This window comes from Triplophysa rosa, linkage group LG14 (assembly GCF_024868665.1).
Source record: "Triplophysa rosa linkage group LG14, Trosa_1v2, whole genome shotgun sequence".
Taxonomy (NCBI): domain Eukaryota; kingdom Metazoa; phylum Chordata; class Actinopteri; order Cypriniformes; family Nemacheilidae; genus Triplophysa; species Triplophysa rosa.
In genome coordinates, this window is record NC_079903.1 from 6,161,759 (window position 1) to 6,186,356 (window position 24,598).

General features: G+C 36.5%; 2 protein-coding genes across 4 annotated transcripts in view; both read left to right on the forward strand.

Annotated features, from left to right (window-relative positions):
- The window catches only part of ece2b (endothelin converting enzyme 2b), a 70,629-nt gene extending 62,556 nt beyond the window's left edge, over positions 1–8,073 (forward strand). The window contains exons 10-20 of one of the 2 annotated variants that reach the window (XM_057350881.1): positions 447–589; positions 798–912; positions 1,402–1,512; positions 1,666–1,764; positions 1,917–1,994; positions 2,439–2,542; positions 2,653–2,763; positions 2,873–2,940; positions 3,861–4,051; positions 4,832–4,927; positions 5,289–8,072. In XM_057350881.1, coding sequence (XP_057206864.1) covers positions 447–589; positions 798–912; positions 1,402–1,512; positions 1,666–1,764; positions 1,917–1,994; positions 2,439–2,542; positions 2,653–2,763; positions 2,873–2,940; positions 3,861–4,051; positions 4,832–4,927; positions 5,289–5,465 — 1,293 coding nt within the window. In that variant the 3' untranslated portion in view covers positions 5,466–8,072. Of the gene's footprint in view, positions 1–446; positions 590–797; positions 913–1,401; positions 1,513–1,665; positions 1,765–1,916; positions 1,995–2,438; positions 2,543–2,652; positions 2,764–2,872; positions 2,941–3,860; positions 4,052–4,831; positions 4,928–5,288 lie in introns of both variants that reach the window. The other variant, XM_057350882.1, reaches the window with a different exon arrangement.
- A 904-nt stretch (positions 8,074–8,977) lies between these two features.
- ano7 (anoctamin 7) lies at positions 8,978–24,561 on the forward strand. 2 transcript variants are annotated; one of them, XM_057351203.1, is made up of 24 exons: positions 9,017–9,132; positions 11,364–11,514; positions 11,826–11,883; positions 12,519–12,667; positions 14,736–14,843; positions 15,177–15,313; positions 15,658–15,715; positions 15,850–15,960; positions 16,931–17,096; positions 17,193–17,283; positions 17,388–17,484; positions 17,680–17,823; positions 17,926–18,063; positions 18,178–18,276; positions 19,263–19,365; positions 19,454–19,565; positions 19,638–19,692; positions 19,890–19,987; positions 20,079–20,233; positions 20,356–20,561; positions 22,511–22,647; positions 23,204–23,294; positions 23,578–23,697; positions 24,157–24,561. In XM_057351203.1, exons 2-24 carry the CDS (start codon positions 11,428–11,430, stop codon positions 24,289–24,291), a joined length of 2,655 nt encoding a protein of 884 aa, XP_057207186.1. In that variant the 5' UTR covers positions 9,017–9,132; positions 11,364–11,427; the 3' UTR covers positions 24,292–24,561. The 2 variants fall into 2 exon arrangements, with proteins under 2 accessions (XP_057207187.1, XP_057207186.1); XM_057351204.1 differs by lacking the exon at positions 11,364–11,514 and having other exon boundaries at positions 8,978–9,132.
- The last annotated feature ends 37 nt before the right edge of the window (positions 24,562–24,598 follow it).

Here is a 24,598-nt window from a genome sequence, read left to right on the forward strand (position 1 = left end):
GCTGGTTTTATTCCTCTCTTGATTTTCATAAAATCCCAGAAGGATTCTGCATCACTTCGCTTATTCTAGTTGTAAGTTTACTTCATGATGTTAAGCCTCCATTAAATGGAAAGATCATGCAAAAACCCTAAGCATCATTTATTCATCCTCATGTCATTCAGAACGTGTATGTGACTCTTCTGTGGAACACAAAAGAAGATACTTTGAGAAATGTCTCAGTTGTGGAAGTCAATGGGGTCCAATGTTTGTTTGGTTACAGACATTCTTCAAAATATCTTCTTTTGTGTTCTGCAGAAGAAAGTCATACATGTTTAGAATGACATAAAGGTGAGTAAATGATGAAAGGATTTCCATTTTGGGGTGAACTATCCCTATAAATCCAATCTGTTTAATAGTGAATCAAAATGAAACGCATTGACGAATGAGGTGTGTTGTTTTGGTCACAGGGCTTGGCTCCGGCAGTTGATTGGCTGGATTATATGAACTCCGCCCTCTCACCGCTGGAGTTAAATGAGACTGAGCCCGTGGTGGTCTACGCTAAGGAATACCTGCAACAGGTTTCAGATCTCATCAACAAAACCGAGCGCAGGTACATCTGTCTCTATAGTAACAACCAATCAGAGTTCAGGCAGAGGACGTCCTCTCTGCGTGTTTAGCTTGTGGGTCAGAACATTTCTCGAAGGATATTAATACCTCTTCGCTCTTACAACTTCTGTAATGCTCGCTCTCTTTATAAACAAATGAACACACACAAGAAGTTTGTCCTTTCTGACACGTTCTCTCCATTTCCATCTCAGTCTTTTGAATAATTACATGATCTGGAACCTGGTGCAGAAAGCAGCATCCAGTCTTGACCAGCGCTTTGAGGATGCTCAGGATAAGCTACTAGAGAGCCTCTATGGCACCAAGAAGGTACGTGTGTGAATTTAAGGAATAGGAACTCATTTACTCACCCTCGAGTTGTTCCAAATCTGTATACATTTCTTTGTTGTGATGAACAACACAGAGAAAGATATTTGGAAGAATGCTTGTAACCAAAGAGTTCTTGGCCACCATTGACTACCATAGTAGGAAAAATTACAATGCTAGTCAATAGTGCCCCAGAACTGTTTGCTTTCCTACATTCTTCAAAATGTCTTATTTTGTGTTCATCAGAATAAATTTATACAGATTTGGAACAACTTGAGGGTGAGTAAATGAAGACAGAATGTTTATTTTTGGGTGAACTGTCCCTTTAAAACTGAAATTTGTGTCACCATTTACTCACCCGGTAATGGTGCTCAAAACAAAAATGATGTTTACAGAATATATGTGCATTTGAAACATTTATGACAGCTTCATGACTGCATGTTTCTGGTTGTTCTGTGTTGTTTGTTTATATATAATACGCTTCATGTCCAGTCTTGTACTCCACGCTGGCAGACATGCATTGGAAACACAGACGACACTCTTGGGTTTGCATTGGGTGCTCTTTTCGTCAAAGCCACCTTTGACAAGCAAAGCAAAGAAATTGTGAGTGATTCACATTTCTAAAAACCTCAAAAAAGTTTTCAAGCCGTCCAGACATACAGATAGTTGTGTAGAGAATTTCATGATGTGAGTTTGCCCCCATGTGGCGGCAGTGTGTAATGAGCACTTAACCTCATCCTGTCTTTCTAAACACAGGCAGAGGAGATGATCAATGAAATCCGCACAGCTTTCAAAGACGCTTTGGATGACTTGAACTGGATGGATGAACAGACCCGACAGGCTGCCAAGGACAAGGTTAGAGCAGATGAGAGCGTTACTGACAGCCGCATGACGGGATATGCAAAACTTTGGGATTTGTCTGGGATTCAACCTGGCGCGAAAACAGCTTAACCGTAAACATGTTGCTTGCCAAGAAATGCAGGATAAAGTGTCTTTTCTGACTCTAGGCGGATGCCATCTACGACATGATCGGATTTCCAGACTTCATTCTGGACCCCAAAGAGCTTGATGACGTGTATGATGGGGTGAGGCGACAAATGCATAGTGCTGCTTTCTTCCGTTTCATTATTCAGTGCTTTAAAGGAGTGTATCACATTTTTGCCTGAGGTCCATTTGTGTCAAAAAAAGACTTCTTTCTTTCCCAGAAAAAGGTGGCTAGTGCAGAAAGATTTGATTTCAAAAAAGATTATTAACATCGATCCTACCTATTATACATCACCAGATTAAGAAAAATCTGATTTTTCCCTTTTAAATATAAACGTCTAATACACTCTTGACTTGACAGTCAAGTTGTGCTTTCAACAGTAGCGAAGAATGAAACCAGAATAAATAATTGAAAGCATTTCTTTAATTATTTATTATAATCCATACTTGATTTATTTGATATTTAACACAAACATGAAATTATTTAATCGATTCACATTTAAAATGTTTGAGCTTATGCACAGTGTGATGCGTTTTGCCTGTAGTATGAGGTCATGGAGGACAACTTCTTCCAGAACATGATCAACTTCTACAACTTCTCAGCGCGAGTGATGGCCGACCAGCTCCGCAAGCAACCAAACAAAGACCAGTGAGTTCAACTGTGTGTGTGTGTGCGTGTTATACAGAAGATGTTAATATTTTATATATATACTATAAGATGTCTGCCAACACCTGACGACAGAATCTTTTCTTCTATAGATGGAGTATGACCCCGCCCACAGTGAACGCATACTACATGCCAACCAAGAACGGCATTGTGTTTCCCGCAGGAATCTTACAGGCTCCATTCTACGCCCAAGATCACCCCAAGTGAGAAGTCCCGTCTGAAATAGCTAGCTTGCCTGAAAACGTGTATCTTTAGTTGCATTGTTGACAAGTGTGTTAAAGCTGATCATGGATGTTTGTGTATGTCTCACAGAGCTCTGAACTTCGGTGGCATCGGTGTGGTCATGGGTCACGAGTTAACACACGCATTTGATGATCAAGGTTAGCACACACACAAACACAGACTAGCACGATTTGTTTGTGAATTGTTTTTCAGAAAGAGATCTTTCTGTACATTTTAAATGGTCTTTTCACTGTTCATTGAATGCACATTATTAGTAATGGAAATTGATGAGACAAATAACATTTTTGGACCAGAATAATTATAGTTTTGTTGTCAGTGTTATTGTAGTTTTATTCATATTTAAAACAAGTTTTTATTTTTCTATTTTTAGTTTCCGTGTTAATTGTAGTCATTTTTTAGCAATTTTGTCAATTTATTTGCTGTTTATATTTTTATTTATTTATTTATGTTTAGTTTATTTTTATATTTATTAAAAAAATAATGCCTTAGCTTAAACTCAACAAAACTTTGAAATGGTGCCTCACCAATTAGTTTTTAAAGTTTATTAAATAATATTTATGCTGATATTTTAGTTTATTTCAATCAACAGATTTTTTGTAACATTTTTGAGTAATTTATAATAACTTTAATATGTGTTATATATAAAATAATAGAATATAAATATACAATTAAACTGAAATGTTTTCATAGTTTTAGTTTTAGTAAACTATGGCCCGGTTATACCTAATTAATTAATTAGCATGTTTAATTTGCTTTTATTAAAATACCGTTGATGAAAACATTACTGGTGTGCATCTTGAGACAAAACAATGGCAATGACATATTTTAAGATATGTCAGGGCAATTTATTTTTAGTTAAGACAGCGCAAACTTTCATATTAGTCTGGGACTAGTCTTAAGCCTTGTCTGTGAAACCGGGCATATATGTATTATATATAAAATTGTATTATATATAAAATAATAGAATATAAATAATGTTTACTGAAATTCGACAGAAATGTTTTAATAATTTTAGTAAACTATAATAACCTTTTTCTGGACGAACCACCTTTAACAGGTAGAGAATACGACAAAGATGGAAACCTTCGACCATGGTGGCAAAACTCATCAGTCGACGCGTTTAAGAACCGCACTGAATGTATGGTGGATCAGTACAATCAGTACACCATCAATGGAGAGCATATTAATGGAAAACAGACACTGGGAGAAAACATAGCTGACAATGGGGGCTTGAAAGCTGCTTACCATGTAAGTTACTTCTGTTTAAAACAACATGCAGTATCATCACTCCATATAGCTAAAGCATGCGCACTGGATAACTACATACACTTTGACCATCATTGTGAAGAACATAAGGTTTGATCTCTGCATATGCATGAATGCATTCAAAATGATGTATGTGGAGTATACCTCAGACCTTAATAAAACACATCTGATCCAGCAAATCAAGGATTACTTGAAAGTTGCAGGCTATCTGCCTGTCTAGCGTCGTGGGAAAAATTAAGAGACCATTTCAAAATCATTTTTAGTTTTTCTGAATTTACTATTTATAGGTGTATGTTTAGGTAAAATTATCATTGTTGTTTCATTCTGTGAACATTATTTCGAACAAATAAAAAAAAATATTGTATCTGATTGCATTTATTTTTAGAAAATGAAAACTAGAAAAACAGGTCAAAATAACAGAAAAGATGCTCTGTATTTCCCCAAACCTCAAATACTGCAAAGTTCTACATGTATTTAGGAAAAGTTCAAAACTTATTGTTTATGTGATGACCTTGATTTTTCTCGCAGTCTTCATGTGTCTTGTCATGCTGTCAGTCTTTCACATTGCTGTTGGATGACTTTATGTCACTCCTGAGGTTTGGCCACAATACATCTAGAAATGCTGTTCTTAGATTAGAGTTGGAGCTAAACTGGCCCTACAGGACAGGATTGGACACTTCTCTTTATGGTTATAGGTACAAATGACAATATAGCATTTCATAGACGTAAATAATTCATTTGGATGTTTTCTTATTGATACAGGCGTATAGATCATGGGTGCGAAAGAACGGAGAAGAGAAGAGACTGCCAGCTGTCAATCTGACCAACGACCAACTCTTCTTTGTGGGTTTTGCACAGGTATTGCCTTGCGCCAACTCAACTCATAACAAAATAATCTTGCTTTAATCACTGTACGTACAGTATACAGTATATTTAAAAGCATACATGTTACAGGCAATTTGATCTAAAGTGACATTGGGCATACATTATTCATGCTATTGCACATTGGCAGATTTATGTAAAAACAGCAGTATGTCAATATATTATGTCATTCAAAAAAGGGGGAACCTTTGTGTGGAATAATTTTAGACCAGGTCACAATGACAAAACAAAATATCACAATGAATATATTGGCACAGAAATTATGTTTTGGTGTATCCTTTATTTAAAACAGAGTTTGTAGGCTAATTCTCAGACAATTTCCTTTTGTTCTCCGTAGGTGTGGTGCTCAGTTCGAACTCCAGAAAGTGCTCACGAGGGTCTGATGACGGACCCCCACAGTCCGCCCAAATACCGCGTGATCGGCACTCTGTCCAACTCTCCCGACTTCGCAGAGCACTTCCAGTGCCCGCTGGGGTCTTCCATGAACTCAGGGCATCGCTGTGAGGTGTGGTAAACCCGTTACCCCGAAGACACCAGGTGCCACCAGCTTGCTTGCACAGACCAGCCTGGCCAAAAAATCTGAACGGACAGTTTTGGCTCTTTCTCAAGCACAGTTTTTTATTTATGAGCTCAAAGTCATACGAGGAGAAAGCGAGCATCTGCCAATTTTTAGCTTCTTCAGTGTTGTGGGCCGACTGATATCTGTTTTTCCTCTACCGCCACACCACGTTTTATTTATTCCTTTCCTGAAGTTGGGGGACAACTAAGGGGACAATCCGTGCGTCCAGTGCATATGTGTGTTTCCGTGCTTCATTCCCTGTTTACAACAAGCTTGATTTCTCGCCGTCTGGGATGGAGAACATGACCATTGTGATGCTGCTGGGAGTCCCTCATTGTGACCACACAGGAAATGCGTCGGCTCTACCTGTGATGATGACATCACAGGAAGTTCCATAATCTCGTAATGACCTCACAGGAAGTGCTGAACGACAACTGTGACCCCGACAGGAAGTTCTTTCAAAGATGAAAGTGTGTTTTTCCGATTGTTTTTATGAATGACAGGGATAGCCACTGTTTGTTCATCCCACCTGTGTATGTGGTGTCATGTTTAGATCCAGACCAAGTTGAAATGAAGTGTTCATTTTAAACTGCTTGTTGCCAAAGAACAATTTCGGTTTTGTTCCTTGCGTAGGTGAAAGTGGAAATCCGCACTGCTTTGCCTTCATCAGAATTCTTTTTTCTGTCTAATTACTGGGTTTGTCTTAAATCGTGTGATTGTGAGAGCGTGTGATGTTTTTCTGTGTAAATGTGTCGGTAAAGTAAGACGTCTGTTGTCTGCCTTGTGCAGAACTTTGTCAAGTCTACTGAAGTGCTATCATATATTCTGAAAACCACTAAAAGGGTGAATCGCAAGGTGAGATTCTCCCCAAAATCGAAAGAAACAAATGGAATTATGTTTTGCGAAAAGAAAATTCGGCATTTTTGTTGGATCAATAAGACTTTTGCATTGTGACATTATTTTTAAGACAAGCACATTTACTCATTTGACCTACACATTTTCTCGTTTTCTTAAGTTAAGCCTCCAGACTTTTACTTTTGTTTTGTAGATTTTATTTATTTTTTGTAACAATATTATTTTATTACAGTATTAAATATTAAAGGCAGTACATCATATACTGCCCAGACATGTATGACTTTCTGTAATAAAAATGATGCCACAATGCAGGAAAATGTATCCAGTTAAGTCAAAATATATACGAGACATATTTTTCTTATTTCCTTTTTTGAAATATTCTTAACCGTTTCTATGACGTTTGCCCTAACAGTTGTACCTTCTGCTAAATGTCCCAGCACCATTAAAAGTGTTTCGGGGTGTTGCATCAGAGATGGATGTTTTATTTGAAAATTTCAGGTTCGATTTTTGCTGTATGCAGATCATCCCTCATCATTTTTTGACCCTGAGCGTGCAGTATAATGTGAATGAACTACAGATTAAAGTGTTTGACATCTTTCTTTGTGACATAGAATCTGGTTAATCTGGATTTACCTGCTTTTAATTCCAATTCCATCTAGTTTTTTGTTGTTGTTTTTTATTATTATTATTGTTCGGCATCACTCCCTGAAGCTTTACCTTAAGTCTAATTCTATAGAGGTTTGCATTGGTGATGTCCTGTACGCTATATGACTGAATGGCTCAGACTTTGTCATATATTTCTTATAAATCATACATATTTTCTGTGGTGTTAATGTTGTTGGGCTTCGTAAGGAATGCGAGGCAGTGTCAGGTGCCAGGATGATTTAGATTCGGCCTTAATTATTAAAAGTATAGACATATGGAATACAATGTACAGGACATATGTAGTCTAATATATACTAGACTTCAAGTTTAAAAGTCAAATGGAAACTTGAAATGTTTAAAAACCTTTAAATAGCCAGTACTTGCCATGAAGTGTGTTATTTACCTGCTTATTCACGATTTCAATCACAAAGACCAAGTTGCCAATCAAAAAAAATACTTGTTCAGACCTGATAAAGTTTCTGTTTTCAATTCTTTTTACTGGATGAAAGCCATTTTTTAGATTGTGGCTTGATGAAATGGAGGTATTGGTGATATTCTGACCCTAACACTTTCAGTGTCAAAGAAGATAAAATCATAGATGTGAATTGTTATTTTTCTGAATGTCATTAAATGTGCCACATACAGTACAACATTCCGTTGATATGGGACAGAGCAGGCTGAGAGCGTCCGCCCTGCTGCCGTTTGTTGCTGATATTGTCCGTCGACTTGCTTTTTTCTTCAATTATGAAGATCGTTGCCTTATTTAATTTATAAAGTACATGCAACATTTAATCAAGTGGTGTTTGTTTTCATGTCTCACTTGTACAGCTGGCATTGGTGTTTGAGAGATTACACTGTCTTTGTTGTGTTTTTCTTTTCCTTTTTTTAAAGACGGCATTCCCTGATATATTAGTTGACAGGACAAGATGCTCTGCCAGTCGTGTAGTGCAATGTTCCACCTAGACAAATATCAATCCAATAAAGGATATATATTATAAAAAAGAAAATTGTATTTGAGTTTATGTTCTAAACATTCACAAGAAATGCATTTTAAATATACATTTTTATTTTTATATATATTTTAAACATGCAAGAGCAGAAATTACAGATATGTGTAAAAGTTTAAGTTATTTTAACTTTACTTGTCACAATATCGTAAAAATGCAGCGGTTATCAAGACCGCGTGTTCAGTTTAATTTCTAATTTAGTTGCGTTTTGTATAAATTACATTGGATTATGTATGTACATTGGATAATGTAATTACATTACATTAAACACATTTAACTTTATACAATAAAAACTGCACTGAAAAAAAAGAACTTGTAGAATTTGCACAAACATTTTTTAATGAAAATTTACTGGTATAATTCAAGTACACCTTACTAACTAGAATCAAGTAAATTCTACTTATTAAATACATTTAGTTTTTGTTAAAATATCAAGTAAATGTTACTTAAAGTAAACAAAATAATATTTATACATATATATATACAAAATAAATAAGTAAACTTAATTTGACCTTTAACATACTAAAATTGAGTTGGATTTACTTAATTTGTTCAATTCAAATGACTCAAACAAAATATTTAAAATCTTTACAACCAAAATTAGTAGATTTTATTCCCAAGATTTTTACGTTATTTTAACTTGTTTTTGTTAAAAACATTAACATAATTATATAATTATATATAATCATTTTTTTCAGTGTGTGCTTATATTATAATATAAATTCTCCATTTGAATTCTTAATATGTGTCTGTTTTAGGAAAGCATATTCTTTGACAAGATTGACACAATTAATATTTATTACTGTTTGGTTTCAATGTGTGCAAGAGTGTGTATTTGCAAATGTGTGTGTTTGTGAGTGAAGTAGAGAAACTCCTCCTTAACAGCAAACAAGACCTGTACAGACTCTACCGCTCTGTTTCCTCATTGCTTACAGTCCTCGTCCTGCTGGAGGATTGTGCCCTCACACAGTTCTGGCGTGCTGAGGGAGGTGGTAACACAAATGATACTTTTGGAGAAGAATTTAAAGAAAACGGCGAAGGCTTTGAGTTGAAGACAACTGGAGCTGCCACAGATGCAGAGAGGAGGAGAGACGGCATTAGGACGGAAATTACAGGTGAGAAATGAGAAGGAGGATGCAAAATCTAATCATGATAACATTGACAGAGACATATACTAAAACTGTAGTGTGGAAATGAAATATACAGTAAGTTTTAATATTCATGTGCTGCATACTAAGGTAGTATTTATATAATGCCAGCCAAGTTTTTTTATTCTTAACTTGAAACCAACATTATCAGCTGGAGCTTCTCCAATAGTTTTCAAGCTACCGCCAAACTAAAGACGGTCATCTCAATTTATGTCGTAATTGGATTAAAAGTGTTCGATGTAGAAGGTGATCTAACATTCCACAAATCCAATGGTCTAAAATGGATGTGTCTTTGCCTTACAAGGCTTTCTAAACTTTTTTAAACCTTCAGACGGACATTTGAAAACATTCAAAGTTTGTCTTAACCAACTGGTTTGTGGATTTGAATGGTATTACTGTATATTTCAGCAAATGATTGTGTCTAAGTGGCTCTGATCAAAGAGTGTCTACTGGATGAAGAAATGCAATGCATTTCTCATTCACACTTGTTCAAAAGTTTAGTTAGTCTTAGTTTTAAGCTCTAGTTTTTTTTTTACGGCAGACAGGGTTCGAATCCAGCAGCCTGATGTGAAGTCACACTTCTTTGGCACATAGCAGAAAATTAAGTTCGATTATTACTGTAAATCAGTCTTAGTCTGTAGATCAATTGTAATACAAACAAAATTCTATTACGTTACAAAAATTCTTAGTATTTAGCATTTTCCTAGTATTTTAACTAGTATTTTCTGACTTTTAAGCTACAGTGTTTTTATTTACATATTATAGTTATATACAATACTTTTATATATATATATTTATTCTGTGTAGTGTTATTTGTATGCACCATGGGTCTGAGAGTAACGCAATTTCAATCCTCTATATGTATGTACTGTACATGTGGCAGAATTGACAATAAAGCAGAATTTGACTTAGATTTTTACTGCCTGATACTTCATTGGCACATGACCCAGATTTGACATTCAGATTGTTTGATTGGTGGGAGGGTTGCGCTCGCTGAACCTCCCAAATAACATCCTCAACCAGTATTCTGTAGTGCATGAAAAACACATCCTTTTCAGATATCAGGCTTAACGTCTGGGTGGTGTTGTTGACACAGAAAGTGACTAATGAAGACAGCGCTGAAACTTCAGTACCTACACAAAGTATTAGTACAATTTAGCCAGACTTTAACACATGTCACTGGGTTAGACATTTTGTCTTACTTGTCTGCAATGTGATCGCACGTGTCCGAGCAGTATTTTATTACCTAACTGACACTAACCACTCTTTTCATTAATTGTATTAAATATGTAAGCATTTTTATCTGTATTACTATTATCTGTATAACTGTCTTAATATTACAATTTAACAAGCACACTAATATTTCATGAAATGTTTTCCATGAAAAATGTGCTGTTTTTTAAATAAATACCGTTGGGTTTGATATTTTGTTATGTAGGCTAATGCATTGACATTCATGTAATTTAGTGAGGCGTAAATGGATGGTTCACCCAAAAATAACCATTCTGTCATCATTTATTCACCATTGTGTTGTTCAAAACTTGTATGTGACTCTTTCTTCTGTGGAACACAAAAAAAGATATTTTGAGAAAAGTCTCAGTGGAAGTCAATGGCATCCAGTGTTGTTCGGTTACCGACATTCTTCCAAATATCTTCTTTTGTGTTTTGCAGAAGAAAGTTATACAGGTTTGTAATGAGACACAACAGTGAATAAATGATGAAAGAATTTTCATTTTTGGGTGAACTATCCCTTCAAGTGTTCTATACTTCTGGAGATATGTTCATGTGTAGTTAACTGCATGCGATTGTGTTTGTACTGATGTTCTGTGTATCACGGTTCACTTAAGAGACTTCTGATCTTTAGGGGATTTCTGAGGACACAGTGCACTTTTATAATTGGATCATTTAGTGCAAACTGTTGTTTCTTCAGCAAATGTATTAATGAGTGAGTAACATGCTGGTATTAGATTGTCTCTTGGATCTCTGTATAGCATGATTTTATAGTCATAACTTCCATCATCTACTGTCTCAGTATCAGGCTATTAGATACAGGTTGTCAGTTACTTCATGAGGAGACCTTTATACTTATAAATAGCTTTGATCCCTTCTCCCCCAGAGGAACAATACTCTAAGTTGTTCTAACGTCACTCTTGCATTATGCTCCTCATCAGTTTTTTTTATTTGCGCTGTATCAAAAGGCGGGCAGAAAAATAATCCGTCTGCAGTCGGACAAAACAGAGTAACGCTGGCTCAGGGGTGACGATGAAAAGAAAGAAGAATTTAGTAGAGGACAATGCTACTCTCATCGCCCTCTCCGATCAGCCTGAACAAACCTACGGTAGCATGAAGGTACCAGAACAGCTTGTGTTATCTTCTAATTTACACTGTTGAAGAGAAAAGTGCAGATTGTTTACAAAACCCATCAGAAGTCACAAAGAGAGGAAGCTAATTACCATTTAACAATGTAACACAAGCATGCCAAACTCTTACAGTTTCCTAGAGCTTCTCACAACTCCACCCTAATATTCCTGATAAGAGGCTCATTAGAGTATTTTCCTTGGGATTGTCTTGAAAATAATGCTCTTCGGCTTTGCATGCACAAGAGCAGTTGTTGGTATTGATGTATGGTTGCGATGGAGATGTCTATATGTCATACACAGATGCGTGCCGCACCTCAGGAAAACATGAACCTGTTTAGTGACGGGGTCACTCGCATTGGTGAGTATTTTCGGACAGAATGCCTCAAGGAAACGAGTTTTTCATAAATAAATGTGATACGCTTTGTTCTTAAAATACCAAAATATTAAAGAGTCAAAGAATGTGTGATCACTTGATCACTTTGTATACTGTACACCATCATTAAAGAATATCTTTTTTTTATTATTGAGAGATTTGGTTGTACTTTCTCATACACTGTAAAAAAATCTGTAGACTGGAGAATCAGAAATATACCATAGAATATTGTTTTCCTGTAAAATTACAGGATATAAGGATATATATTAAATAGTTTTCCCCGTTTTTCCTTGTAAATTTGTTGTCTTTTTTCTGTAATTTTACAGTTTTTGATCGTATTTCAAAAATGAACTGTGAAAAAAGAAATCTTAAAAAAAACAGAAAATTCTGGCAGCTGGGGGGCCAGAAATAAACTATGAAAAAGTATTTTTTGTAATTTTACGTTTTTTTGACTGTATTTCAAAAATACATAAAAACCCGCAAAAAATTCTGTAAAATATATATTTTTTACAGTGTATGTATAGGTTTATCAACATATTTGTAATGCCAAGATAAAAATGCTGAAAGTTTTAGTAAAAGATAAACACAAATTAATGGCATAATTTTGTATCTATTGACAGATTTTGTTTTGGTTTGGGAGGAGTCTGTGAACCCTTTAAAGTCGGCTGAATCAGACGAAGAAGCAGCCAGTTCCTCGCCTGACACCCACAGAAAGTGGAGGACAGAATTCCTCTCCAGACTCCAGACTGCCGGCCTTCATCAGGAGACGGTACATAACATATCAGAGATCTGTGTTGAGAGATTATCTCAGTTGAAGAAACTGCAAAATGCATTATTAAAAAAAACATAGCACCAAAACACTTTGATCTCGGAAATACAAACTTTTGTTGTTGTTGTAGAATCAGATCATGCACCAGTGCACATGAAGAATTGCGGTCTGTGAGAAAGAGAGAGTAATAAGGGACTACTCTGTTTACTTGTTGAAGTTTATTGATTCTTTGATTTATGAAAGTATACTGTATTATACAATACAAATTATTCTTTATTAATGGATGTATGGCAAACTCCTTTTTTCTTCTGATCCCTATTGGTTTACAAAAACTTTTTACTATTTCAATAGAATAAATGCAAAGTGGGTTTAAAAGCAGCTTGTACATTTGGTAATATACTTTAAAGGTTCAAACCCTCATCATTTGTATTACATTTCTAGGTGGATGACCTTCTGGTATACACTGTTTATGGGTGCCCTTTGGCTCCATTGTCAGCATTGTATGTATAATATTGGGTTGACTGGTTTGAAAATAACCTTGCACAGAAAAGATTATATCGCAGTGGTCTCATGTTAACACATGCTGGCTAGTATTTGTTTTACAGTTATACTTTCCAAACAATGTGATGTTATTTTAAATATGTTACATACTGTATGTTTGTGGTGCTATACATTCCATTTCATTATCAGTCCATTACTGTCCACACATTTTCCCTTTTGATTTGACAAATAATGGACAAGGATGCTACATACAGTATGTTGTGGATAGAACTACAGTTGCATTTAGCATGAAATGGACCACAAAACCAGTCATAAGGGTCAATTTTTCGAAATTGAGATTTATACATTATCTGAAATAAATAAATAAGCTTTCCATTGATGTATTATGGTTTGTTAGGACAGGAGAATATTTGGCCGAGATACAACTATTTGAAAATCTGGAATTCTATTATATATAAAATCTAAATTTTGAGAAAATCGCCTTTAAAGTTGTCCATCACAAGCGCTGTAGCAGGCCGTTCCTCATAGCAGGTTTGTTTTAACACTCTCTATTGGCTTAGCGCTGTAATGACTTTGTGGAGAGTAGATGAACACCAAAGCTGAAATTCAAAGCTTTACACCAGAGTTGATCACTGTAAGAAAAACTTAATTTTATTGTTTTTGTTACAGATGTTTTTATGTAGTTTTGAAACACGGTCCAAAAACGTAAAGTTACAGAAAAAGACTGCAAATTTACATGTAATTTTACATGAAAAAACGTAAAACGCCCAGCTGCCAGAAGATTTTATTTTTTACAGTTTATTTTTAAAATACGGTCAAAAACTGTAAAGTTACAGAAAAAGACAGCAAATTTACAAAAAAAAACAATTTATTATATAAAGTTACAGTATATTGTAATTTTACGGGAAAAATTACTCCAGCTGACAGAAAATTTCTGTTTTTTACAGATTTCTTACAGTGCGGGTAATTCCCTAAGAGCAGTAGCGAGCAAAGTTTGTAGGCATGTTTCCGGCCATTTGTCTTTGCGATTTTGCGGCATCCACTGGAAATGTACAAAATATCTTCATAGAACGTGATCTTTACTTAATATCCTAATGATTTTTGGAATTAAAGAAAAATCAATCATTTTGACCCATAGGACTACAATATATTGTTGGCTATTGTTACATATGAAGATTTTGGTTCCAAAATGAGATAACGCCATTTAAAAAAAAAAAATTAAAATCATGTTTTTTTATTGTGCATTCCAATTAATATCAATCAGACTGCAGTTGGTTTGTTTTGATTTAAGACATAACAATTAAAAAAACACAGCTAACTAGCAAAAACACAATAAAAACATGATAACATACTAAAAAAACATGATTTTAGAAAGAATGTAAAAACTAAGTTATCTCATTTTAGAACCAAACTCTTCAAATATACCCGTGCGATTTATGACTGGTTTTGTGGTCCAGGGTCACATATTGCTATAAAAAGAGACATAACAAAAACATGTGTGATACATTTTGAACTGAAAGGTTATGCAATGCATTTAATGTCCCTTTCCATATTCAAATGTGTCCAGAAAGAGGTTGTGCAGGGAAAAACAAGAACTACGTATGTTCTTTTGAGCGCCCCCTGGAATATTCTGTGTTATTACGCTGAAGAGATCAGCCTTCGGGTACCATTACAGGTAAAATGTGATCTTTTATGCACACCACAAAGCAAATGATTCACATTTTTACAAATACTCAACGCACAAGTCTCACGGGAACTTGTAACTATTTTACAAGGTTGTTAATTCATATTATTGCATATTAAATGAATATGAAAATGTGTAATTAGCCGAAAATAGTAATACTGAAGCCAACCCTAAACATAACCATTACTGGCGCGAAAGCTTAAATACTAAAACGCACGAATGAAATAGTGCAAATTCACATGAATTAACCGCATTGTAAAATAGTTACATATTGCAGTGAGACGGTGTTGCAATGTACAATCTATTAATAGTTTGTGACTACAGGTCGTGACAACACCGATATCAAACTGGTCGGAGAATGTCCTGGACAAACTGCACATTCCAAACATAATGGCCCAGGATGTGCCCAACCTTCCGCTGGACTACTATACCTGTCAGTTTCGCAGCAATAAACTTGAGAGGTACTACACTGGATTCGGTTGCCTTTCAGCCGAAAATAAGTTTTTCCTTTGTACTAGAGATACACTGGACAAGAATCTCAAATTACACGCAACCGTGTGCTTAATTCAAACAGCTGTGGCTTTGCATTTGGATCAAATGTTTCTTCAAAAGCAGTGAAACAACACACATGTTTAGGAGGATACGAGCATCAAATTTAACAAGTTCATGCACTCAAATATTTACATAGACTACACCACCCCCTCAAAGACAAACAGCTTACACACTACCACACGCTTATGCAAAATAGAAGTGCTATCATCCTTCACAAACACATTGTCTTACACCAATTTGATGCTTCTTTCAGGTTTCTCGGTCACGAAAACAAAGACACCTTCTTCAAGCCCACACAAAGACACCAGATAGTGAGTTTGAAGAGCTTGTTCCCAAACTTTAATGTTTGTTCTGTAGGCTTTGTGTCTTCTAATCTCCGTAATGCTCTGGATACAGTAACTGAAGAGTCGTACATTGATTTTTCTTGTTTACTTCTCTTCTAAAGCTGTATGAGATCTTAGCCAGGACTCCATATGGAGAGTTGAAGGGAGGCGAGGTTGGCGTTGGCAGGCTGGTTAGTGAGAAAGTCTTCAGCGCTGCGTTTCCTCTTCATGAGGTACGTGTGTAGAGTAAATGATGTACGTAACCACACCAATAATATGAACATAACCTCAGCAAACATATTTCATACACACACAAATTCATTCTTGTTTACATATGCGTACAGTACTATCAGGGATATAACAAAGAAAAGTGGTTGTCTTTCGAATCTCTCATAAAAATGGAAGAAGTTTCTCCACCACTAAAACAATTTTACTTTTTGGCTTGATCATTGCCTTACCGTATCAAACTCGACACTTCTCTTCAACCGTGTGCCTCACCGTGTAGTTCTGGTGTGCAACATCTACATTTCCATTCAGTTTAATATTGATTCGTTTCAATATTTCTTGCTCAGCATTTTCTGATTTTCTATTATCTGTCAGTAAGAAATTTGTCATAATACATGATTAATACTGCAGTCAACTTCCGGTCTGTCTTTGTTTATCGGTCTTGCTAGTATCTTATAATATAACTATTTATATTTTATTTTATTTTATTTAGGTTAATATTATTATGTTATTTTATTGTATAACAATTGTATTAAATCAACGATTTGTTGAATTTTGTTGTATTATAATTTGATTAAATTAACAATTTGTTGAGTGGGTCCTGTTGTTTTGTCGCATTTTAACAAACCGTATGGTATTGACATCTAGCGGTCTAGTGGTTTCGCAGTCTTAATTCAAAAAAATGGAGAAACAAGTTTAGCCAAGTAATTGTTCTCCTCGGTTTCTTTAGCTTGTTGTCAGAAATAATCTACAGGCACTCTATTGTTTGTGCATGTGTACTGGAAGTTAAGGGCATTCCATGAACGTGCCCATGCGCAGTAACGTTTGTTTATGTTGTCACTTTGAAACCGTCTATATGCATCCTAAAACCATTTGATGTGTTCATACCACACAAAACCTTCCCACGCTGTTAATAAAGAAATTATCCATAAAAATCCATATTAATGATGATTTAAATCATTTGGATTTTATGATTAGGGTCCATTTGACATGCCGACAACTCCAGTAGATCCACAGTCTCTCAACATGAGGCAGATTCTTCATCATTACTGGGCTCGATGGGCTTGCTGGAGGAAATACCAGCCACTGGATCATATTCGCGAGTACTTCGGAGAGAAGATAGCCCTCTATTTTGCCTGGCTTGGTACGATTATGCCTCACCTACAGTGCACACAGAGCTGGCTGGTAATGGACTGCATGTGATCTGTACTTTACATTTTTTCATTTGTCTTCTCTGCAGGCTTCTACACAGGCTGGCTGTTACCTGCAGCTGTAGTGGGTTTAGTCATATTTTTGTTTGGTGTCTGGTTGATGGTCACTGACGTTCCAGCGTGAGTAAAATCTTCTACTTGTCAATAACTGAATAAAATTGATGACCCTGCCCAGATCCCGACCCTTGACCTTGTCATGTGTTAATACTGTATCTCTTCCATAGAGAAGAACTTTGCTCCAGTGAAGATGCATTTGTCATGTGTCCGCTATGCAACATCTGCAGTTACTGGAACCTCTCCAGCATCTGCTATACATATAAGGTGACTGTTCTTCCATTTTACCAAGCTTTGAAAGGCCTGAGGATTTTGTATTAAATGCTGAGTAACATTCTTAGGTTTCTTTTTAAAAGACATAATAAATCCCAACGAACAATAATAAATAAACGTTTTTCCAAATTATAATTCAGATGCTATCACATGTTGTACTCACACTGCCTGTTCAAAACTTCGCAATAGGCAGGCTTGTTATTTGACAATGGAGGAACCGTGTTCTTCAGTATATTCATGTCTTTGTGGGCGGTCACCTTCCTGGAGTACTGGAAACGCATCAACTCCATACTGGCCCACCGCTGGGACTGCTCTGAATTTGAAGATATTGAGGTGATGACAGAACATAGAATGGTTATAAGGATATAGGGTGTTTAATATTACAGTTTGTTGCTATTTCCCAATATTGCTCCTAACATGACTTTCTGATATTAGGAGAGGCCAAGGCCAGAATTTACAGCATTGGCACCAAAGACCGTTCGTAATCCTGTGACTGGGGCAGAGGAGCCCCACTTTCCTGAGAGGCAACGACTGAGACGTACTTTGACCGGCAACATGGTCATCATTCTAATGGTTAGTCAATGCATGACTTACTCCTGAAGGGAGTTTAGATCATTGTCTTTAGGATGTCTTCTTCAGTCACAAAAAGATTAAGAATGCAATCCCTATGATTCTTCACCTTTACAGATTTCCATGGTTTTGATATTCCTGATGGGCATTATCCTGTATCGGACCATTTTAAGCATCATTATCTACAGATCTCAGAATGCCTTCTTCATATTCTCAGTAAGTTTCTTTTCATTTCTCATGGCTGACCATGTTGGAATATAGTTTTCATAACGAAGATTGTGAAAGTGAGATTGTGAAGGGACGGTTAATGCAGCAATTGTCCTGTTCTCTTAGGTGAGATATATTTGCAAAAACATTTAAATGAGCAAACACCCTGAGTGCATGTAGAGTGAAAGAAGAAGTACAGAGAGTCAGCATGCTGAGAAATTTAGTTTACAACTGAATAGCTTCTGTTAAAATTGACTGATGACTTTCTTTAACAGAGAATTTTTGAAAAATATTCTCTGTCTGTGCAGTACAACTCAATGTGATGGATCAATAAATTTCGAGGCTAAATGATATGCACAGCATGTCTAAGATGAATAATTTTGAACAATAATAATGAATTAAATGACAATTTAGGAAAATTGAGTACTTATTTAGTAAAATGTCTTGACCTCAAAATCAAGCAACATATTCACTCATAATATTAAATACATAAATCAAATATTTAAGCACTATTTTGGTTACATTACCTCTCATTTGATCTTTTTTGTCACTTGATTCAAAGCATCATTTTAGTCATCAGACATGCAGATGACAAGCTCGCATGTACAGTATGTATATTATAAACATGAACTAAATGAGTTTTAAATATAGATTTTTTTAATTACACATAATTTAAAGACATTCAACAATCCACTAGATTTGTATAGATTGATTTTATGATGGATGGATGTGCTTTTCAAAACCTCGCTTTTGGACCTCTCCTCACATTGTAAGGATATCATATTTTTCTAAAAATATTTGTAATTAGCTAAAATAATGAGTAAATTCTATATTTATTTTCATCTTTGCGTGAACTCAAACCATCAAAACTAACATCACTTAAAAAAATATCTTAACCATATTTAACCAACCATACTTATATGTAATAGCCACAAATGAACCATGATTTCACTATTGCTTACTAAGAGAACATTTCTATCTTTTATCTCACACAGGCTGGTAGGATAGCTAGTCTTACTGGTTCTATGCTTAATTTAGTGGTTATTCTGTTGTTATCGCGGCTGTATACATACCTGGCCAAAATTCTGACACAATGGGGTAAGTCACCTAACTGCATGTACAGTAAATATACTGATGAAGAATTTCTTAATGCAAAAACACAACTTTATATTTTACTTTTTGCTAGAAATGCACCGCACTCAGACCAAATACGAGGACGCATTTATTCTCAAGGTGTTTGTCTTCCAGTTTGTCAACTTCTACTCATCTCCTGTTTACATTGCATTCTTCAAGGGCAGGTGGTTATCTGAATATGAGAATAAATATGCATGAAGACCTGACAGACATCTAATGTTTGATCTGTATTACAGGTTTGTTGGATACCCTGGAAACTATGGCACGCTCTTAGGAATCCGAAATGAGGATGTAAGTGTTTACACTGTAGGCAGCACGATCTCTTCATCTTCTGCTTTGCTTTGTCCTTCGTTCTATTCAAACAAACTTCGTTCACATTGTTCTACACATCGCCCACAGTCCATATACTTTATCACTTCACTTCAGAGTTTACCCAATAATATGTGTCTTATGCATGTAACTTATGGTTCTGTCTTTGTTTTGTGTAGTGTGGATCCTCTGGATGTCTCATTGAATTAGCTCAAGAGCTGTTAGTCATCATGGTGGGCAAACAGGTCATCAGCAACGTCCAGGAATTTATCATGCCGTACGTCTTTATGTCTACTATATCTAAGATTTTCTTAACACGTTATAAAGATAATGTTAAGAATTAAGCCATGAATCATGTGTTTATATAGTAAACTAAAGGGATGGTGGCAAAAGAGGAAGTTGAAGCCAGGTCCCAATAAAGAGGTAGATGTTGAATCGGATGGCAAGATGGAGCTCGGCCCATGGGAAACAGACTATCGGCTTCTGGTGTGTGAAGGGCTTTTTGATGAGTATCTGGAGATGGGTAAGTCCTCTATTTAACAGATATCAGCAGAAGACTCATTTGAAACTATATGGCAAACTTTAATTTTTAAACTGGAAGTCATTTTAGTTTTGCTCCACTAATTTTGGAACTCTTTATCTTAGTGCTGCAGTTTGGTTTCATCACCATCTTTGTAGCGGCCTGTCCCTTGGCCCCACTCTTTGCTTTGATAAATAACTGGGTGGAGGTACGCCTTGACGCCCAGAAGTTTGTGTGTGAGTATCGCAGGCCTGTTGTGGAAAGAGCTCAAGACATCGGCATTTGGCTGACCATTCTGCAGTTCATATCTTACCTGGCAGTCTTCAGTAATGTACGTGTACTCTGTAATTCCAGCTGGCATACAGTAATACAGGTTTCTTGCATATACTCTATTAGTGTTATCACCATAAATAATTATGCATTTGACACTTGGATACATCGGAGTATAAATTGTTAAAGAGTGAATATTTTGTGATTTTTAAGTTTCTACTTTGATTTATTGTCATGAATCACAACCAGAACCCAGGCGCCAAGGGTTAACAGAAAACTTTTATTTAAATGTAAACACAAACAAAAACCTACGATGGGGGAAAAACTGATTGAAATAAGACTTAAAACAAAACACTTCCCACAAGAAGGCAAAACAGAAGGAGTACAAAATAACTTAAAATAAACAAACCAAACAACACGTCAGGCAGGAGAGGACTAGGGAATTCGGACATGGAATATAACTTGGGGACACTAGGCTTGGGCGGGACAGGAGGTGTGGATTTAGGAGGGACTGGGGCCTGAGTGGGGAGGAGCGGTAGGGCGGAGAGAGCTAGGCGTGGTAGGGGAACCTGTCTTGGAGCGGGGGGGTTAGGGAAGGTTGGCAGAGGGCATGGGGACAGTTCCAAGGGGGATAGGTGGGAGTGTCAAGGGTCCAGGGGTGAACTGGGGAACTGCCGGCTGCAATGCCGGCTGGGCCGCCGGCTGGAGAACTGGCTGAAATGCGGCTGAACTGGACCAGACCGGGACTGAACTCCGGCACTGCTGCCGGACCGGGACTGGATGCCGGCGCTGACAACGACCTCTTCTTCCACTTCTTACTGCGGCCTACAGCGCTTATGGCAGGCTGTAGGGATGCGGTGGGGGGCGTGGCCAGCTCCGCACTGGAGGAGTCCGATGCCGTCCCCAGGACTCCCTCCGCTCTCTCTTGCCCCGGAGACTGGTAGGAGGGGCAGGACCAGCGGAGCTTGAGGTGGGAGGGGCTGAAACAGAAGGAGTACAAAATAACTTAAAATAAACAATCCAAACAACACGGCAGGCAGGACAGGACTAGGGAATTTGGATGTGGAATATTGCATACAGACACGAAGTAACAAGGTCTACAAAATTTACAAAACGAACAGGCACATGACATAGCGAACTAGGGCTTAATAAAGGGGAACACTAACGAGGGATGATTACAGAGGGAGGGTGGCGGAAATGAAACACTGATGGGACAATGACGGGGAAACAAGGGGGCGGGCCCAAAGCACGAGACAAGAAGACACGTGGCGCAATGTCATAACAAACCTCCACATCTCTCCACACAAGACATAACACACACAAGACATGGTACTGTCATGACCCTGTCCACAAAACTAGGAATTTCAAGACAAGAAGGACAGGACCATGACAGTTTATGGAGTGCACAACAAAAAGTTTACGTACATACAAGGTGTAAAAACACTTCCAGTTTCTAATAATAGGCAGTTATTGTTACCTTACTTCTTGACTGACTCTCAAATGATTCGTTCGGCGATTCATCCATCTAATCCCCTCCTTTCTGTCAGCCTATACTCTGATCTGATTGGTCAGATGGTCTAGTCCAGTGTTTCCCAACCCTGGTCCTCGGGGCACACCTTCCAGAATGTTTTAGATCTCTCCCTATATAAAACACCTGAATCAACTCATCAATCAGGTGTTTCATAGTCTGCTATGATTGGTCTACCGCGTACACCGTCATAGTGTTGCAAATGCAACGAAGACGGGTATTCAATGAGTGACGCAAATATGACGCGGAACTGAAATTAGAATGACAGACGACTCGTTTGCGTGATTCAGGGTCGACTCTTTTCCCAAGCCAATAACTTTGTTATTTGTACACTTTCAACTTTACAACTTGCAGACTGCTTACATTCACATACAGCAACATTAAGCACTGCATGAAATGTCATTTTAAGGACCTTGTAATAGTTATTCTTCAAATATAGAAACCTCCTTAATTTTCCTGTTTGTTTGTTTGTCTTTTTCCAGGCTTTTCTGATTGCGTTCACATCTGACTTTCTTCCGCGCCTCTATTACCTCTACAATGAGGGCAGTATGAGTGGCTATATCAACTTTACTCTCTCAGTCGCACCAGACAACTGGAATCAAAGCCAAACGACATGCAGGTAAACACTGTGGTTGTCACAAACACACAAAATGCAGATGAGCCCAATAGCTGGGTTGTTTTACCCCACCATTGGTGGATACAACCTGGCAGATGGGTTGGAATAACTCAGCATTGGGTCATTTATTGACCCAGCAGTGTGTTCTGTCCAGTATTTACCCAGCATGAGTCAAAGCCAATCCAGCACTTTTAAGAGTGTTGTGTGAGCAAATCACACTGTTTCATTCTGGGAAAGAACTGAGTTTTCCAATTTAACCTGGCAAAATATCCATAAATCCTTGTGCCTGAATATTTTGAATAACTATGTTTGGATTACAGAATAAAAACGGATGATGTATGCCTAAATTGATATATTACTTTTGTTTATAAATGGCCTTAGGCTTTGTTTTATAAATGTTTTAGGAATTTAAATATTAAATTATTTGTTTTATATTATTTGACTAGTTTTTGTACTTTATGTATGGTGAAATCTTCTACTTGTATACAATATAAACCATCACATGTAAATAATATAGTAATTATATAACAATTTACTCAACTTTTACCTTTTCTCTTAGATATCGAGGCCTCAGAGATGAGAAAGGAAAGCACACACTCGATTACTTTCATCTTCTGGCCATACGTCTGAGTTTTGTCATTATATTTGAGGTTTTCATATGAGTTGTATTGATCAATCAGACTGAAGTGTAATTTGTTCGGTTTATAAATCTAAATCACTGAAATGCCTTTGCCACTAATAAAACAGAGCAATTAAATTTAAATATTTGTTTTCTTTGTAAAAGGAAAAAAATACTCAGCAAGCTGTAAATCCCAATCTTGTTTATGTAAAAGCCATCAATTTTCTATTTCATTTTAACAGTAATATTGAACAGATATAGATAATTATGATAAACACATAATTCACATTAAAACATAAATTATGGATTTTCAGCATGTTGTGCTCCTGATTGGTCGTATTATTGACTGGATGGTGCCTGATATTCCAGAAGAGGTGGAGATTAAGATCAAAAGAGAACATTATATGGCCAAAGAGGCACTAGCTGAAAATCAGGTGAGTGTATCTGTACCACCGTATCGTTGATGTGACAAAAACAAATTCTGTCATTACAATGCAACCCGGTATCACGCCAAAGCGTGTATATAGACACGCCAGTCCATTTTGAGGTGCAAAAAAACCTAGTGTTACTAATGTAAAGTGTAAACTCATCAAAACTAGATTCTTCAGGCAATTCAATGCAATTTATTATGGGTTTTGGCTGCTCTTTCTTCATTATTTGGTCATTCCTTTCCAAAACCATTTTATATTCAAATTATTTATTGTAATAAAAAATAAATATGTTGGCAAAATTTTATTTTACAGAAATATTCCTTTCATATGCATCATGAAATCAGGAAGAACGTTTCATTCAAGTGTCCCTAAACCTTTGAACGGTTGTGTGTCTGATATGTATGTTTTGTGTGTGTACAGATATTGATCTGGTCTCATTCATATTCTCTCTATATGTTTCAGTCCTTCAGCAAATCCATTCTAGATGATGTACAAAGGCAAAGCTCCGAGCTGCGACACAGAGTACTATCTCAGATGTCTCAGAGTCCCTCTCCTTCTAGAACATCACCTGTGCTTGAAGACAAACCACCACTCTGACAGTCTGATGTTCGAGACTTTTAAGCCCTTCCATTTTAGGCACAATCCTGAAAACCATTAAAAAAACTGCGTGAAGTATTTGTACATAACTACATAATATACCTTATATAATAAATGGTTTAAAATTGATCAGAAAATATTTGACATTGCATGTTCACTATGAAACCATGATTACTGTATAGGTTTGTTTTTGAAAAATGCATTGTCAAAAGTAATTATTTTTATATTAAAAGCAAACGTTGTATGTACATGTAAATAAACATAACTTTGGCTCCCTGGCTTAAGATTTATTATTTGAGTGTCTCTG